The 17,655-nt window shown below is 33.5% G+C and overlaps 1 protein-coding gene across 1 annotated transcript; it reads left to right on the top strand.

The window, feature by feature from the left end:
* The first annotated feature begins 9,523 nt into the window (after positions 1 to 9,523).
* Positions 9,524 to 14,033, top strand: LOC121968535 (beta carbonic anhydrase 5, chloroplastic-like). Its single transcript, XM_042518862.1, has 9 exons — positions 9,524 to 9,748; positions 9,840 to 9,907; positions 11,196 to 11,339; positions 11,420 to 11,468; positions 11,717 to 11,830; positions 11,976 to 12,029; positions 12,132 to 12,214; positions 12,299 to 12,404; positions 13,529 to 14,033. Exons 1-9 carry the CDS (start codon positions 9,641 to 9,643, stop codon positions 13,724 to 13,726), a joined length of 924 nt encoding a protein of 307 aa, XP_042374796.1. The 5' UTR covers positions 9,524 to 9,640; the 3' UTR covers positions 13,727 to 14,033.
* The last annotated feature ends 3,622 nt before the right edge of the window (positions 14,034 to 17,655 follow it).

Raw genomic sequence — 17,655 nt, 5'->3', positions numbered from 1 at the left:
ATCATCATGTCAATTTATGCCTTTTCATTTGTGAATCTTTTAAATATGGATACATGGTTTGTCATATGATGAATATTTTGGCCAAGGAGGATTTAGTTAAAGTGTGGGGGAAGGAATTTTTGGATGATATTTGTGGATTATATTTTGTTTGCATGAAGAACATTGGAGTGGTTCAAGAATGGGAAGTGAAAGTGCTAAGTGATTGATTCTTTTGAAGGATTTCTTTTGGTTGGTAATAACATTATGTTCTGGTGTTCTGAAATGAATTGCATTTTTTTGAAATGAGAGAACTGTGCAGATTGAACATTGTATTGTGCAGGATATGAGAATGAAAAGCTTAGTATCAATGTTGTGCCGGAAATTGAAGTGACCTTTAAATAAAGGATAAGCTTAAAAGGAAATGCTACAAAATGCAGTAACAAATGGTATCTTAGATTTCTATTAATACGGAAATTGAAGATTGAACAAGCTTTGATAAGCTGTTCAGAAGTTGCAGAATTAGGAAAAGAAACAAATTCAGAATTGAAGATATTTGAAATAGTTCATTGGTTGTAGTAATTTCTGGAGATGCTGTACAAATTCAAGAAGCACTTGAAACTGTTTAAACGTTGAAGGCTACAATCTGTGAATGTAGTTTTGGAACTGGATGCAGCAGAGAGTGGATATTAGAATCTGCTGAAACAGTGTAGATCCAGATATAATGAAAATGATGTTTAAGTATCCAATGCGTATCAAAAGTTGGAAGTAGTATCAAACATCTGATAAAGTTCAAGGGGAACCTGGCAACATGAATAGACAAATGGTATTAAAGGATCAATGGCTGCAGAATGTAGAAATTTCATAACCTGGAAGTGCCCAGAATTTCAGAACCTAGAGTTGAGATTTGCAGCTGTATCTGTTTAGGTTATAAATTGAATAAATATGGTGGCCTTTTCAATCCGAGACGGAATGAAGTTTAAGTGTGGGGGAGAGCTTGAGCTTTAATTGAATTCGAGCAGTGGATTTGAATTATGGAATTGAGTAATGCTGGAAATGAAACAATCTGAAAATGGAATGTTCACTGTTTAGAAGCTCTGAAACAACAATGAGCTTGCTTAATCTGATCAAAATAGATTAAAATTCGAAAATAATTTGTAGAAAACCATTCCATCTCATGTATCTAGAAACCTCTTGCAGATTCTTGGGTTGACATTTCTTTAATTCAGAAAGCTCTGAAATCTGAAGAGAAGATGGAAAGGCAGAATCCAAGAAATGCAGAAATGTTAAGATTGAATTCAGGAAAAGGAAATTAAGTATCAGTTTTGTGCAAAGATTGTGTTGCAAATTCTGACCAGTAGTTATTAGGTTCAGAAGAAAGATTCAGAGAAGGGAAGTTGAGTTGCTCACTGTGCAGAATTGGCTAAGTTTCAAAGTTTGTTCTGAAATTCTTAGAACATTAGAGAAGTGGTACTTTAAACAGTAAAAACTGAAATTCAGATTTGATATTGCTGCGAACCTAAAAAAGCTTAAGTGAGCAATGAACATTTGACTCAGGAACTATGTAGGAATGATTAGGAATGAAAATGCATAAAAGCTGAGAATTGAATTGAAATGAAGCTGGTGTACTTTAACAGAGAATTGATGACATGGTTCTTGCTTACATTGAACTCCAACAGAATTGGTACAATTTTAGTCCAGGAAGAAAGGGAAGAGAAATAAAGAAGAATGGTCGGTATTCATTAGATAACATTCTTTGTATCCATGTCTTCCACTAGAACTTAAATCAAAACATTCTTTTTCATCTTTCCTTTTTCATACTTTTGCATTCTCTTTTCAATGATTAACCTTTATAAATGTGATTGTTTTCTATGATCATGGTAGAGAGTAGAAGATAAGCAAGCATATGGCAAGGTAAGAAGCACAAGTAGCATGAGCGCCCTCCACTATTGTGATTACATGTGAGATAGAATGAGGGCCACAAAAATTTTATCTTGTGAGATTTTTAGTGTGAAATCAATTTCAATTTACTCATGATAGATGGAAGTTATTATGTTGTTAACTAAGAGTAAAGTTGGAGTCCATGAATGCTTGAGATTTTGGAATGTGATAATCTTAGATGATTTACCTTCTTTATTTTCTAATCATGTTAAGGAATTCGCTTAGGGGGTGCCATTTAAGTAGGATTTTTTTAGTTTTCTTGATTTTCAAGGGACGTTCAAGAGTAAGTATGGGGGAATTTGATAACCATGATTTTACTATACTAATCTCATTCATATAATAGTGGTTTGATGTAGTTTTCAAATATAGAACCCATATTTACATCATATTTTATTCATTGTATCGAATTTGGACTTAATTGCAAATTATTTTATTATGGGTTAATTTGATGCTAATATTTGTTTATTATCTTGTAGGCATCAAAGGATCTTGGATTGGGATGAATCTGAACCAAACTTGGGCTCAAATCTTGGGTTTAAAGGAGCGATCAAGCTCTGGATTGATTTGGACCGTCCATTGAAGATTAGTTAGATCTGAGCCATCCATCAAGCATCTGGTTCATCCAACCTAAGGAGGGGTAGATCTGGACCATTGATGAAGATCCAGAGATTTTTATCTAGATCTAAGCTCATCCAACCGTTGATCAAGCCCGTATTTTTCTGGACCGTTGGATCAGATGAGGTGAGGTTTAAAAACATTGAGAAGCTACAGTAGCTCCTGGGCTCGATTTCGCGACGCAATCACTATTCCATCTCCTTCTCCGCGCGACGCCGCAGCTCCCATTTTCTTCTTCAGATCTAGACCTTGATTCCAACTACAACAGCGAACTCAGGACTCTACGGCAATTAGCAAGTGTTGAGCAACATCACAATCCAAGGGCGTTCTCTAGATTGCAATCATTCGCGTTCTGCATCACCCTCGGATCCAAGGGCGTTCTCAAGATCTGAGGTTTTCTGGTGTTCAAGGAGCTTTACTAGAGTTCTCCAGTAGTTCCTTCAATCGTTATTCTTTCATTTTCATTCGGAGTTCTTTAAATCGGATTGATCAGTCGATTCTAGCTCCGAGCACCACTTCCATACTCTGTTCTTCACGCGAAAGGATCTCCAGCCACAAGGGCGTTCTCTGCGGCTTGGAGGTTTTTAGCCACTAGCTGAAGATTTCAAAGGAAGCTGTTGCGAGCCACAAGGGCGTTCTCTGCGGCTTCTTCGCAAATCAACGACGAGAAGGAATTTTGGTCTTTGATATGGAGTTGAGAATGTTTTACAGTGTTTTCTTTCCCTAGATCTTAGATTCAGTTGTAGAATTTTATTGTTTCTGTTTGTTTCATTGAACACAACCCATTTCTAAATGTTGCAGTTCTAAGTTAGTTTAGAATTAAACTCTGTTTTTAGTTCTCTGTTAGAGTTTCGGTTGAAGTATCAATCTCCAGGATTAGATCTTAGATTTGAATTTAAGAATGGTTTCTTTCACTTAGATCTGAGTTTGTCCGAAATCTCAATTTACTTACAGTTCTTCTCACCGAACCACATTCAGATTTGAATATTATTTCATAGAATAACTGAGACTAACATGTTTGCTTCCAATTTTGCATTAGAATTTTTAGTTTGCCTAGTTTCATTAATAATTCAGGAGCTCCATTAGCTAGCTATGTTCTCATTGCAAACTAATTAATTATCACAAGTTCATTTCTTAATCTTTGACAGCAAAATCAATTATTAATTTGAATTCTGAATTTCATTTGGCAAGATCAGTTGCAATCAGTTTATTGAACTGATGAGGAGTAGTTTCGGTGAAATTAGGTCAAGGAAGTAATTCTAGGTGAAGCAATTTGAATTAGAACTAGAGTTGAGGATTGATTTGCTAAGATTAAATGTTTAATCTCTTAATATGATTTCTGATCCTGGAATTCAGTAGCAGTTAAAGTGAATGTTGTTGATCAAATTGAGACTAAGTGTTGTTGCCTTTTCATTTTCTTATTTGATGCTGTGAGGTTAAGAATACTTAGAGGGAGGTTGTGAAGAGAGTTTTGGATCGGTTTGAGTTAGTCTTTAGTTTCTTCTCATTTGTTAGAAGTTCAATTATTAAATCCGTTTCAATCTTCTTAGGACTGTTGAAGAGGTTTCCTTGCGTTAATTCTATTTTACATGGTTATTGATTGAATACACACTCATTAGTTGATCCTTGGAAAAATACGACTTGGGACTCCATACTATAGCGTTTGTCTTTATGTTTAATGAGTTCCACTCTTTATTAATTTGATGTGCCACGTGACATGCAAGAAGGCCATTATCAAGGTACCAAAAACACAAAGTACACCTCGGATGAACAGTGTCCGAGGCGCCTCCATGGGGCTTGGAGGCGCCTCGGGTGCAAAGCTGAAGCTGGCTGCGAAGCAAGCTTGGAGGCGCCTTGGAGGAATCTCAAGGCGCCTTGGACTGGTGGATGAAGGCGCCTTGGAAAGCACAGAAGGCGCCCTGAAGGGATAAGTCACGACCAGTTCAGGCTTGATCCACGCGGGCGACTCGGCTAGTTTAAGGTGCCTTGGATGGGCTTTAGGGTGCCTTGAACACTGTTTAAAAGGAGGTTTCGAGCAGTGACCTAAGCATCAATTGAGAAAAGCTTTCTTCTTCTGTGCTCTGCTCAAAAATTGTTCCTGAAGCGCTGCAGCGACCTTCCGACGACCCGGAGCTTCTGTTTACATTCTATTGTTGTCGGTATTATTGTTTCTCAATCTTGCACTTATTGTAATACTTGTAAAACCTTATCGAGCTTATAGTTGTTGCCCACGGAAAGCGATCAAGGATCGCGGGCCTTCGAGTAGGAGTCGTCACAGGCTCCGAACGAAGTAAATCTCTTGCGTGCTCTTTGTGTTTGTCTTTATTCCGCTACATTTGTTCTTAATCGTACGAAACCGTAAAACGTGAAAAAGCCACGAGCGCTATTCACCCCCCCCTCTAGCGCTTTCGATCCAACAATTGGTATCAGAGCGGGGTCGCTTCGAATAGGTGAAACCACCGTTCAAGCATTTTTTTCTTTTGGCTTTGTCGTCTGTTTAGGATAAAAATAAAACCTTACGCCTTTCATTTTTTCCCTCCAAAACTGCTTTCAAAAAATTCATTTTCATCTTTTTCACAATTGATAGGGATTAACGAAATATCGCCTTTAGCAAATTTTGAAATAATACTTTTTAATATTATTTTAATAATATTTTTTATTATTTTATTATTTGTCTTCTCAAAGTTTGTAAATTGTTATTTCTATCTTTATTCTGCATTACTAATCCAAGACTAAGTCTTGGAACAAGCTTTCTTGTTTCTTTGTGTGCAAGATTCATTTCTCAAATGGCCCATCAAGAAGGCTACAGCACTGCTCATCCCCCGCTCTTCACCGGAGAAAATTTCGGATACTGGAAGGGACGGATGGAAACTTTCCTCAAAATCCAGTTCGAGACGTGGATGATCGTCAAGACTGGATTACAACTACCAACCGACGGAGACGGCAAGCCCACACCCTGCGAAAACTGGGAACCAGCCCTAATCAAGAATGTGGAAGCCGACGCCAGAGCAACCTACACCCTCCAATGCGGCATATTGAAGGAGGAACTGAATCGCGTCGGCCCGTTCTCCAGCGCTAAGGAATTATGGGAGAAGCTGGCAGAGCTCCACGAAGGTATTTCAGATACAAGTAAGTATGATTTAGTAAATAAATTACTTGAATTAGATGAGCAGACCGATACTACTCCGGCCAAGGAAGGTATTGCATTGGGTGCAGGTACAAGCAAGGCTCTGAAGACAACCTGGGATGAATCCTCCTCAGAAGATTCCGACGACGAGCACGAGCAGACGGGTTTCCTCGCTCTACCAGTACTAGCATCTCTGGCAGAAACTGAGTCCGAGTACGAGGCAGATACTGAAAGTGAGTCGGAAGCCGAGTCCGAGCGAAGCCACGGATCCATATCCGTTTCTGAAGGGCCCGAACCCTCTGTAAGTATCCCTCGACTAAACAATCTAGTTAATTATTTGTTACGAAAATTAGCTAAATCAAATATCAAAGTAAAGTCATTTTTAAAGGAAATAACAGTCCTTAAAGAAGTGACTAATACCAAAACCTTACCTGACCCAGTTCAGACGGGAAATTCAACTCAAGTTCAAAAACTTGAGGAAGAAAATTCTAGTCTGAAAACTCAGGTTAAGGATTTGGAAAATACATTAGAACGGTTTTCTTTGAGTTCCAAGAACCTTGATCTAATCCTTGGGACACAAAGAGCCGTTTACAATAGAACTGGGCTAGGATATAAAACTAAAAAGAAATATAGATCTTATCTATCTTTAGACAGATCAAATTGTAAATCAGTCCAAGCATGAGTACCCAAGTCCAACCTGATCAATCAAGTTGGACTTGGTCAATATTAGGTCCCCAAAGATCAAATACATTACCTCGATAGTCCATATCAAGGCTATGATCCAAGGGGAGCTAGAAAAACTATCTTAATAAAAAGAACATAAATTCAAATTAAATTCAGACTAAATTCAAATTAAATCCAAATTAAATTAAATAAATTTAAATTAAATCCAAATTAAATTAAATAAATTCAAATTAAATCCAAATTAAATTAACTAAATTTAAATTAAATCCAAATTAATTTAAATAAATCCAAATTAAATCAAATAAATTCAAAATAAATTCAAACCAAATTCAAATTAAATCCAAATTAAATAAAATAAATTCAAATTAAAATAAATAAATTCAAAATAAATTTAAATAAATTCAAATTAAAACAAATAAAAATAAATTCAAATTAAATTCAAATAAACTCAAATTAAATTCAAATTAAATTATAATTCAAATTAAATTAAAGATTTAGATTAATTCAACCTTAAAAATCCAAGGGAATGCTTCAGAATAGCTGGTACCTCCAAAATTTAATTTACCCGACAAGGGTAATCAAGAATAGTCTACCTGGCAGGGTAATTAGGGTTAGAATAAAGGGATAGGTTTAACTTGACTCACGGTACTTTAAAAATTCTTTAAAAAATTCATTTCAAAAATATTTGAAAATACTTTAAAAATTCATTTTAAAAAATTCTTTAATTCATTTCAAAAATATTTGAAAATACTTTAAAAATTCATTTTAAAAAATCTTTAAAAATTCATTTAAAAAAATCTTTAAAAATTCATTTCAAAAATATTTGAAAATATTTTAAAAATTCATTTTAAAATTCTTTCTTAAAAAAAACTTACTTTAAAAATCATTTTAAAATTCTTTGAAAACTTACTTCAAAAATCATTTAAAAATTCTTTGAAAACTTACTTCAAAAATAATTTTTAAAAATGATTTCAAAATTATTTGAAAAATCATTTGAAAAATGATTTAAAAATCCTTTAGAAAATTATTTCAAAAATTATTTGTAAAATCATTTGAAAAATGATTTAAAAATCCTTTAGAAAATTATTTCAAAAATTATTTGTAAAATCATTTGAAAAATGATCATTTCAAAATCATTTGAAAAAACTCTTGAAAAATTAATTACAAAATTATTTCAAAACTACTTAAAAAATTATTTGAAATATCATAAAAAATTAATTTCAAAATCCTTTTCAAAAGTTATTAAATTCTTTGAAATTCTAAACTCAATTAATTTTTAAATCTTTAAAATAATTAAATGATCATTTATTTGAAATTCTAACTTATATTTCCAATATTTTAAATTAAAGTAAACTCCATCTCACACTCACTCATAAGTTGAACATGTTTTGTAGTCGGGGCGTAAATCTCAGGTCCCTGTGCAACTCACCCCACCTGCCACATGCTCGCTCAGGATGCTATGATTTACCTCCCTCGTGATGGCCTTAGGTCGGGTGCGGCGGGGGCGAGTGATTTCGCATTTTTACCACATAAGTTGAACATGTTTGATAACTTAAAATAGGTGAGATGGAAAATTAAGAAAATAACTATTTTTTAAGACTTACTCATGTTTGGACATTAGGGCTCTGATACCTTACTAAAATAAATTAGTTAATTTACAATCAATTTGACTCAACTCAATTATGATTCCGATCTAATCATAATCATAATCATAATCATAATCATAATTAATTATCATTAAATTAGGACTACTATCTAATTATAATTATATTATGAATTATTTCATGATCCACGTACAGGGGATCAGAGGATCCTCTCCTACTAGGGACAGATGTCCACGTGGAATACATAAAAGAGGGGTTGTTTGTTTATTAACAAACTGTTTATTTTCTAAAAAAATTAATTATGGTATATTTTGAAAATATCTTATGATACCATATTTGGACCGCATACTTTTCGCCCTCGATCATAACGAAAAGCATTCTATCCCATCAATTCCGATAATCTCGGTGTCATGACTCATGAGTTAAACCGCAAATCATTAAAAAATAATAATAATAATCAACGTGGCCACCGTATATAAACATATAAGCGGATGGTTAATCTACTGTTTGCTTAGTTCCATAAGATACATCTTGGCCGTTTATATTAAATAAACGATCTGGATTAAAACAATCGCACCGCGTGGGAGGGAGATTTGCCGGTAGCATAGTTTAACTCTATGGGTGCGTTTGGTTCAGAGTTATTCTTGATAACCTTGGTTATCCATCCAAGGTTATCAACAAAAACCTTGTTTGGTTTAGGTATTCGATGATTCCCGAGTAATGTTCCATGCCCGACACGTCAGCAAAAGGGTCATGCAGCCCGGAATCGCAAAACCTTAGAAAACGAAGGTTTTTCTTGATTCCGGGGTTAACGAATTTTTTTTACCAAAAATACCCTCCGATAAGAAAAAACATGAAAAAAAGAGAAAAAATATAAAAAAATGTAAAAAAATTAAAAAACGTTTAAAAAATTTTAAAATTTATTATTTTTTTTAAAATAAATAATTTAAAAAAATAAAAAAAATTAAAAATATAAATTTTAAAATTTTAAAAAATTTAAATATTTTTTAAATAAAAAATTTATAAAAATTTAAAAAATTTATAAAAATTTAAAAAATTTATAAAAATTTAAAAAATTTTAAAAAATTTAAAAAATTTAAAACATAAAAAAATTTAAAAATAAAATAAATAAAAAAAATTAAAATAAAAAATATAAATATAAATAATATAAAAAATATAAAAACATTAAAAAATAAAAAAAATACATAAAAAAGTAAAAAAAATATACAGAAAAAAGAAAAGTAAAAAAATATAAAATAAATAAATAAATAATAATAATAATAATATTATGTATAGTTGGTTTTGTAACTGAGGGTAATACAGTAAAATATTAAACTAAGGTATTTATTAAAATCTTCAAACAAACAAGTTTTTGTTGTATTACCTAGGTTGAACCAAACAACATCTAGTTATGTTTTATTCCCCATAACCTTGGTTATGTGATTACCTGGTAATCACATAACCAAGATTATACATGATAACTTGAACCAAACGCACCCTATGAGTTGAGCCGCACGAGTTTGAAATAAAGACATTGTCGGCGCCGATTGTTTCAAAAGCTACACTTTGAGTTCGTCTCTCGATTTCTTCGCCACCTTGGCGACGGTGCTTCTTCTGCCTTCTCTTTAAATTTGTTTTCTTCCGCCTCCTTGGCCGATTGCGATCGCCTCTGAACCCTAGGGCCGATCCTATCATGGTTTCGTTGATTCGCGCTTCCTTCGACTTTTCGGCCTTGGATCCTTTGTCTTGCGAGGCTTCCTTTCGGTTATCTGAATCCAGGAAGGGATCCCGGGCAGTAAAGGTGAGCCCTTTTGGCTCTTTTACTTGGTAATTCTTATGTTTGGTAGTTCATTTGTTGTTTTGTTTTGAAATTTGTGTGGATTTCTATTTAGATCAGTGGCTCGCACCTAACTTTGGGTCGACGGAGCAATGCACGCCTCAGAATTGTGGGTTCTGTCGAGTAAGTTCCCTTATTGTTCGACTATTTCAGGGATTTGAATAATGCGAGATAAATTTGGAGGGTTTTATTGAGGAATCAGGCTTTGGGTGATTACTTGGATTAAGTTTCAAATAGGCACTTGTCCCTTGTGTGGAAGTGTCGCTTTTTAGCAGATTTAGTCGTTTGTTTTTTTTATTTTTGCTTTTACCTATCTTTTTAGCGCACCTTAACCTTATGACTGAATCTTAGCGAGATTTTTTGTTAGGTCCTCTATGTTGCTTACGAAATCTGGTTCTTTTGGGGTTATAGATGATGGACATTTCTTAATTAGATCTCTACTGCAGAACTGGACACGAAAGTTTCCTTTCATCCAGCTCCTCATGGAAAAAATAATCTAATAAGACATTTATTAATATTGAATTTATTATATAGGAAGATGTATGTACGGGATACACAGATGGAATGCTTTTATTATGCATCTGAATCTAAATAGTAGAGGTGGTAATTAGATTGATGCCTGTTCTTGTTATGTTTTTTTGTGTAGATACCTTACACATTTTGATTATATGCCTTTTGAACTCAAAACACGTTGATTAAACTGGCTATCTTCTCTTGGACTTATTTTGTATTTCTGTTTATCTTGTCTATTAATTATTCAGTCTACATGTGTTCTTTGTTTGAATGTGTTCTATTTACTATGACCTGTTTATTCTTTGTTCTCTTTCATTGCAGATCATTTTAGACAATTTTTTTTTGAATTACACACTGAATCTGACTATGAGCACATGTGATTACATATTTTCTCCAAACATTTTTTTTTAAAACTATGATGGGCCATTTAAGGGTACATGGACTATAAGTACAATACTATTATCTATGTTTCCTGACTTTGAATATTGGATGCAATATCATGAAGTTGAACTATATATATGTTTTGAAAAAAAAGAAGATAGTCGATGATAAAAAATAAGATAATTTTAGGATGAAGTTTCAAACTCTGAAAAATACTGTAATCACCTAGGGAAAATTACAGTTGATAACTAATAGATAAGTGCTTAAATATTTATGTTTTCTATCACCATGCATGATCCACATATATATATATATATATAAGAGAGAGAGAGAGAGAAAAATTGGTCATGAGCGAGATGCATCTTCCACTCCTCAAGCACAAATACCTATACAGTAAAGCTACTTAACTATCGTTCACCTAGTTTGTTTTGTTAGTTGAATATATATGTGTTGCCTGATGCTTGCTCATTCATTTATTTTAATGAATCATTTGACATGTGCTCTCATCTTATTTCAGGGAAAAGCACACTTCCATTAGAAAAGCTTCTAAAGAATCTCTCAGATTTATTAGAGAACATAAGGGCAGTGAAAAACTTATTGGATCAGATCCATTTGAAGAATTGGAATTTAGATTCAAGAGTTTCAAACAGAAAAATTACACGTAATTGGAATTTTACTTGGACCTAGTTTTTCAAACTAATTATTTGGTTTGCACATCTAACAATATTATACAATGAACAGGGAGAACCTCATTCATTATCAAAAACTCTCTGAGCTGCAATCACCCAAGGTGCTCTGACAACCACGATTATCCTTAAATAACATTTTCGCTTCAGTTGAAGCATTTCACTTTATTTTGTTTTTACTTTCATCCTAGTTCCCACATGCATAGTTGGTGGAAATTTTCCTCTAGTATATGCTGCTTTGATCTTAGACCATCTTTCACAAACCATGGATTTTATTCATTGGACTCTTGTAATTCCTCTAGCAACTTCTAAAATTTTTTAGCGTAAGTTATCAACTTAGTTACCTGTGCAGTTCATGGTAATTGCTTGTGCGGACTCGAGAGTTTGCCCTTCAAACATATTGGGATTTCAACCTGGTGAAGCATTTACAGTCAGAAACGTGGCAAACTTAGTTCCTCCGTTTCAGGTGAATAATTCATATGATCTTCCATGTACATAAATTGTCTCTAGCTATATTTCAAATAGCTTTATCAACGATTTTGGGAATTCCTTAATCCATCATATTTTCCTAATCCATCATATTTTCCTAATCCATCATATTTTTCTTGCAGCATGGGGTTTCAGAAACTAGTGCAGCACTTGAGTTTGCTGTCAACTCTCTCAAGGCAAGTCAATTGATAAAGCAGGCTCACATTTCAAGTGAACTATATAGCATATTTGCACTGCTAGTGATTCATTTTGAGCTGAAAAATGTTTTGGTCCAGTAGGTTGCTAATATATTGGTCGTAGGCCACAGTCGTTGTGGAGGCATTCAGGCTCTTATGAAAATGAAAGAAGATGTCAATTCAAGGTAGTCATAATTTTAGGTACTCTTTGTTTTTGTATTATATTTCCTATTACAAATGAGACTCATTTTCCTATTCAATTTGTACAGAAGCTTTATCAATGAGTGGGTGTCCATTGGAAAAAGTGCAAGGCTAAGCACAAAAGCTGCTGCAGGAAATATGAGCTTTGAAGTCCAGTGCAGACATTGTGAGAAGGTTGTTATCCTACCCTCATCGATTATGGTTCACTTTGATCTATATATGGCTTTCTTAGCATGCAACTTTTATGATTTTATCTTCCTCTCCGTTAAGATTCACGATTCAAATAGGAAAAGAACACATTCTGATACCAAAAACTATTGGGATTTGTTACATTCTTTGGCTTCCCTATACGTACACTGTCATTCTTTCGTTGGGAGTACAAGTGTCTCTCATTCCATTCAATGAAGTTAAAGACAGTTCTAATATCATTTGGTCAAATCTACTGCCTCAAATTTCCATTGGTGCCATTTTATCTTAACACTTCCAGAATTGAATGTGTGCAGCATTGTGCTAGATCCATTTCAAAAAGGTCCCTGTCAGTCTATTTTCAATTACAGTTGAAATGAAAGTCGCTCCATAACTCAACCTTGCTCAATTTTGTTTTGGGCCAAACAATCTGCCTATTGATCAAGTTGAATTCAACATAAAAATAAGAACCAATGTCAGAGGGATTTCTTTGCCTCGGATTAAGACAAGATTCCTGGATTGGATAGGAAGTTTAATTGATGATCATTTTTATTTGGCCTTTGTGATTGAAATCTCCATTTAGATTTAAATCTAGCGATGATAGATATGGATTAATCTCCACTAGAAGTTTATGTGGTAGAATCTTCATCTAAATGGTAGATTAACATAAACACAGAAGACAAGCAATTTCACATAGTTTGGAATATGCCTTCTATAGACAAAATCCAAATCTGTATGATATATCAAAAATATACTAAAAATCAAACAAATTGTTATCCACAAGACCTCCCAATTTTCTTTAGATTCCTCTCCTAAAACCTTACTTCCCTAAGAAAACTTTCTTCTTTACAAGCCTTTTGGTTTCATAAAGCATCCAAATGCACTCCAGGGTATCTCCTATCATGCAAAGTTATTGGAATCATTAGAAAAAAAAAGAAGCCTATTGGCCAAAATATATGTTCGATTTAACTTGTACAAACATACATTTCTATATTTGAAAAACTGCATTTCTCTAGACTGCATTTTCTTGATATAAACACATGCAGTACAGGGTGTCATGTCTTAAAGCCAAGCTTTTAACTCAACTAACTTGTTCGATTTCTTAATTTCAGGAATCCATCAGTGGATCCCTGCTCAACTTGCTGACCTACCCATGGATCGAGCAGAGAGTTAGTGAAGGGATCCTCTCTCTTCATGGTGGCTACTATGACTTCAGCAACTGCACCTTTGAGAAATGGACTCTCGTGTACCGAGAAGGATTGGAGGGTGGCAGCAAATATGCCATAAAAAATCCCTCTTTCTGGTCCTAAACATAAATTGCAAGGTGAGGAATGAAGCTTTGGAGCCTCCTTAATATTGTCGATTATAGCTCCCTTTAGTTATACAAAGCCATAATGTATAGATAATAAAGCTATGTGGCTTCATCCACTGATACGTTTTAAAGTTTTTACAACTTAGGAAAAGTGCATTGCGTTGGTGAGGTTTGATATGCTTGGTGAGATGTTAATAAAGATGTGTCTATATAATAATATGACTGTAAATTTTGAAAAGTCTTGTTTGGTTTAGACTCTCTTTGTATATACAAATTAAATATTGCAATAATTCATGTGATTAAAATATGCTCATTCTTTCTCTCCTCCGGTGGAGTCGTTGGACACAATGCCAACGAACACTTCGAGGCGTTGCTTGCTTTCTTCCTCCACTGGCAGATCAAATGATTGTGTTTCGATCAGCTGTAGCACTTTCACTTATTGTCAAAGAAGACCCCAAATGCAAATGAAAAGGATGATCAAGCAACGGCAAAAGGGCCATTGTATAGGTGGTCATTGTTTCTGTTTTTTTTGTTTTTGATAATTTATATATTCAGTTTTTCGATCGATTAGTCGGGTATGACCGATTTAGTAGAAAGTTTTTATAGTCAGAATAAATTCGGAAAGCAACAAGTGTCTTGATACTCGCATCGTTGTGCCACATGCTTTGATTGCTTGCCGGATTTAGAGCCTCATTGTTGATCAATGCCACTTTCATCTTTTTACCCTTATTTTTTTCAACTCATTTCCTTTATTCATATCATTAGTAACCAATTTAATTAGTCTTTGGATGAAGCACATTGATATTGTCCAAGCTCAAAGTTATTTGTTTGATGTGATGATAAATGAACGGATGAGTTTTCTAAATAATGAGAGTTTGATTTTTATGTCGCACAAATAAATGCCTACTGTGCTCTCGAGTGACTCATGGTGGTTGACTGCTCCCATAGTCCATTTGCGTTTCTTGTATTTATCTGGTAGCCGATGAAAATTTTCCATAGGAGGGGTTGGTCACTTTCAGATGAATGAAGGGTAACAATACCTTAACACCAGCGCTCTTTATCAATTGATCAATGGGAAATTTTATAGGAATAGATTGATCATTTTTAGATAAATGAGGGATAAAAAATACTTGGACACACGAACTCTCTCTTTAGTAGCAATGAAAGTTTTCATTAGCAAAAAATTTAAGAAAATAGACAAGTCGATCAAAATTTGAATCGCAATAATAAGCATGAATATAATTACATAGGTCAGTCTTTTTAAAATGGGTATAAATTGTAGTTGGTATCTATCCTCAAAATTAGTTGGTAAAATTAAAACATGAATTATTTTAAAAAATAATATAATCTTCTTACTCTTATTGTAAATAGAGAATAGGGACACCTTGTCCGACCAAGAAGATTATTAAAAGGTCCTTAGGACTATGGTGCAGTAGAAAGATGTTAAGTTGTCATCTAAATATTCACGGTTCGATTCCTAGTTACGATGTATTTATAAGAATTTTTTCTCCAAATGACACTCACAAGTCGCAACCAAGGGATGCTGGCAGTGGCGTAGCTAGAATTTGCAATCAGGGAGGCGAATTCAAGCTGACCATGGCACGTTGCTGAGGTTGCGCCCAACATCGCCACCTCGGTGCAAGACCACGGCCATGGCAAGACCTCACTACAAGCCCGCTGCCAAAGTGAGACCTCACTGTTAGGCCGCCATCAAGCCGTCGCTAAGAGAGAAGAGGAAAGGGGAGAAGATCAATCAAACCGACAAGATGCATGTCGTGTTGGAGATCGAAGGGGAGTGGAGAGGAGCGTCCCAAAGATTATAGAGGAGGTCGATCAGATAGGAAGATTTTAGGATGCTGGGAAAAAAATTAAGAATAAAAACCTTAATTAGAAAGTCAATTGGTGATAGAAACTTAATTTAGTCGCTAAAATAGCGACAGAAACTTATTTTGTTGTTAAAATAGTGACAGAATTAAGTTTTCGTAGTTAATTAAAGTATAGAGATAAAATTGACAATGAAATTTAATTTAATTTTTTGTCGCTAAATTAGCAACTATAATTCATTTTGGTCTCTAATTAGTGACGGAAATTAAATTTAGTTGCTAATTGCGAGTTCTTTTAGTGAATTATATATTGAGTTGCAATTAATGATATGATTTAACTGGTCAAATTTTCAAACGTACGAAACTTAGTCGTATACCACTTCTACAAAATGGCTCGTAATGCTGCGTCTCTTCCAAGTCCAGGACCCTTTATCATGACTTCTACTCGTTGCATACCCTGATCAACTACAGTACGAATAGCATTTACTGTTGCTGCTTGAGCAGCATAGGGTGTCCCTCTTCTTAGGCCTTTGAATCTAGAAGTACCAGCGGAGGCCCAAGAAATCACTCGACCTTGTAGATCTGTAATAGTTACAATAGTATTATTCAAACTTGCTTGAACATGAATAATTCCTTAATAATCAATAAAATTGATCATCTTCATATAACAAATCAAACATTAAATATATGGAATATCTCAATACATATAAAAATATTTAACATACTTGACTAACAAATAAAAATATAAGTATATGAAAAATTAACACTATATGTTTTTCCAACACTTGAATTCGTAATCAAAAGAAATAAAATAAGAAAACTTTACCTCAATCTAAAAGTGTTTATTGTGGAGCATTGGCTAATGACGACAGTGTTGGCAACAAATGACAGCGGTGCTGGCGATAGCAGTGTGCGGCGATAGTAATGTGGATGGCAGCACCATCAATGTGCGATGGAGGATTTTGAAGATAAAATTAGAGTTAGGGGAAAAATGATAAGGAGGTTATAAGAGGAAGATGACCACTAGAGAGAAAAAAAAGGAGAAAATTAGGAGGAAGAAGAAAACACAAGTAGGGGAGAGAAAAAAATTAAGTAGGACAAATGGGAGAGAGAAAAAAAGGTTGGCAAAGATAGAGAAAAAAAGGGTTGGGTTCTTATTTTAATTTAACATTTTGTGAAAAAATCATAAAATTTTTAGAATTTATAATTAAATTATTTTTTAAAAAATTTACTGTATTAATTTTTTTCCTCTGGAATCGATCGCACCTTCTCGACCCCACATATCTATGTCCCTGGATGTTAGATTTATGGGCCGTCGTAAGTATTTTTGAATTTATCCCCATAACTAAATAGGTTATCTAAGATTTAACGTTATTAGATCTAATTAATTAAAAGGAACTATTTAAAAAAAAATTGTACATCAATCTCACATCATCGAGACAAGTGTCAACAACAGTGCCTGTCATTTTCTATTATAATTAATTAATTAGTAATTAATCAGTGACCCTTGAATGTGTGCAAAAGGCAATGAATTCTTCCATTATAATATATTTTTTTCAATCAAATAGTTCAGAAATTAAAACAAAAATAATAATAATAAAAGGCATCTCAAATTTATATATAATGATTTTATAAATTTTAAGACACTTTAAGTTTTTCCTCGAAATTTAAGAGAATTTACAAAAAAAAAAATCTCCCCTAATTTTTATATTTTACCGAAACACAGTGTTGTTTTATTTTAATACCTTTTTTTTTTCAAAGTACATCTCAACAACTTTTTCAGTTAATTGTGCTTTGCAACATAAAATCAAACCTCAAATATTTCATTCTGAAATGATTTTTTTATAAAATTTGAATATCTTCATGATAAATATCTCAAGTGAAGGGGCAAATTAACCTTTTAAAATATTAAATAGCATAATTATTATTATCAATTTTACTATACATTTAAATATATATGCTATTAATTAATATTCGAATGGCATATTATATCTTGAAATTAATATTAATTAAATTAAACTTAGATTAATGATATTTAATGCAACTTACAGGTCAATATTTTCAATATAATGTCAGTTATCTAATTACATTTAATTGTTGCTTT

This window comes from Zingiber officinale, chromosome 3B (assembly GCF_018446385.1).
Source record: "Zingiber officinale cultivar Zhangliang chromosome 3B, Zo_v1.1, whole genome shotgun sequence".
Classification (NCBI taxonomy): domain Eukaryota; kingdom Viridiplantae; phylum Streptophyta; class Magnoliopsida; order Zingiberales; family Zingiberaceae; genus Zingiber; species Zingiber officinale.
This window is presented reverse-complemented; position numbering and strand designations above follow the sequence as displayed.

Bases quoted from the DNA above. Each gene is read 5' to 3' on its own strand.
- LOC121968535 (XM_042518862.1), top strand. From the start codon at position 9,641: ATGGTTTCGTTGATTCGCGCTTCCTTCGACTTTTCGGCCTTGGATCCT. The intron at 11,469-11,716 runs GTGCTCTGACAA...TTACCTGTGCAG, and splicing joins CTGAGCTGCAATCACCCAAG to TTCATGGTAATTGCTTGTGC. The intron at 12,405-13,528 runs GTTGTTATCCTA...TCTTAATTTCAG, and splicing joins AGTGCAGACATTGTGAGAAG to GAATCCATCAGTGGATCCCT.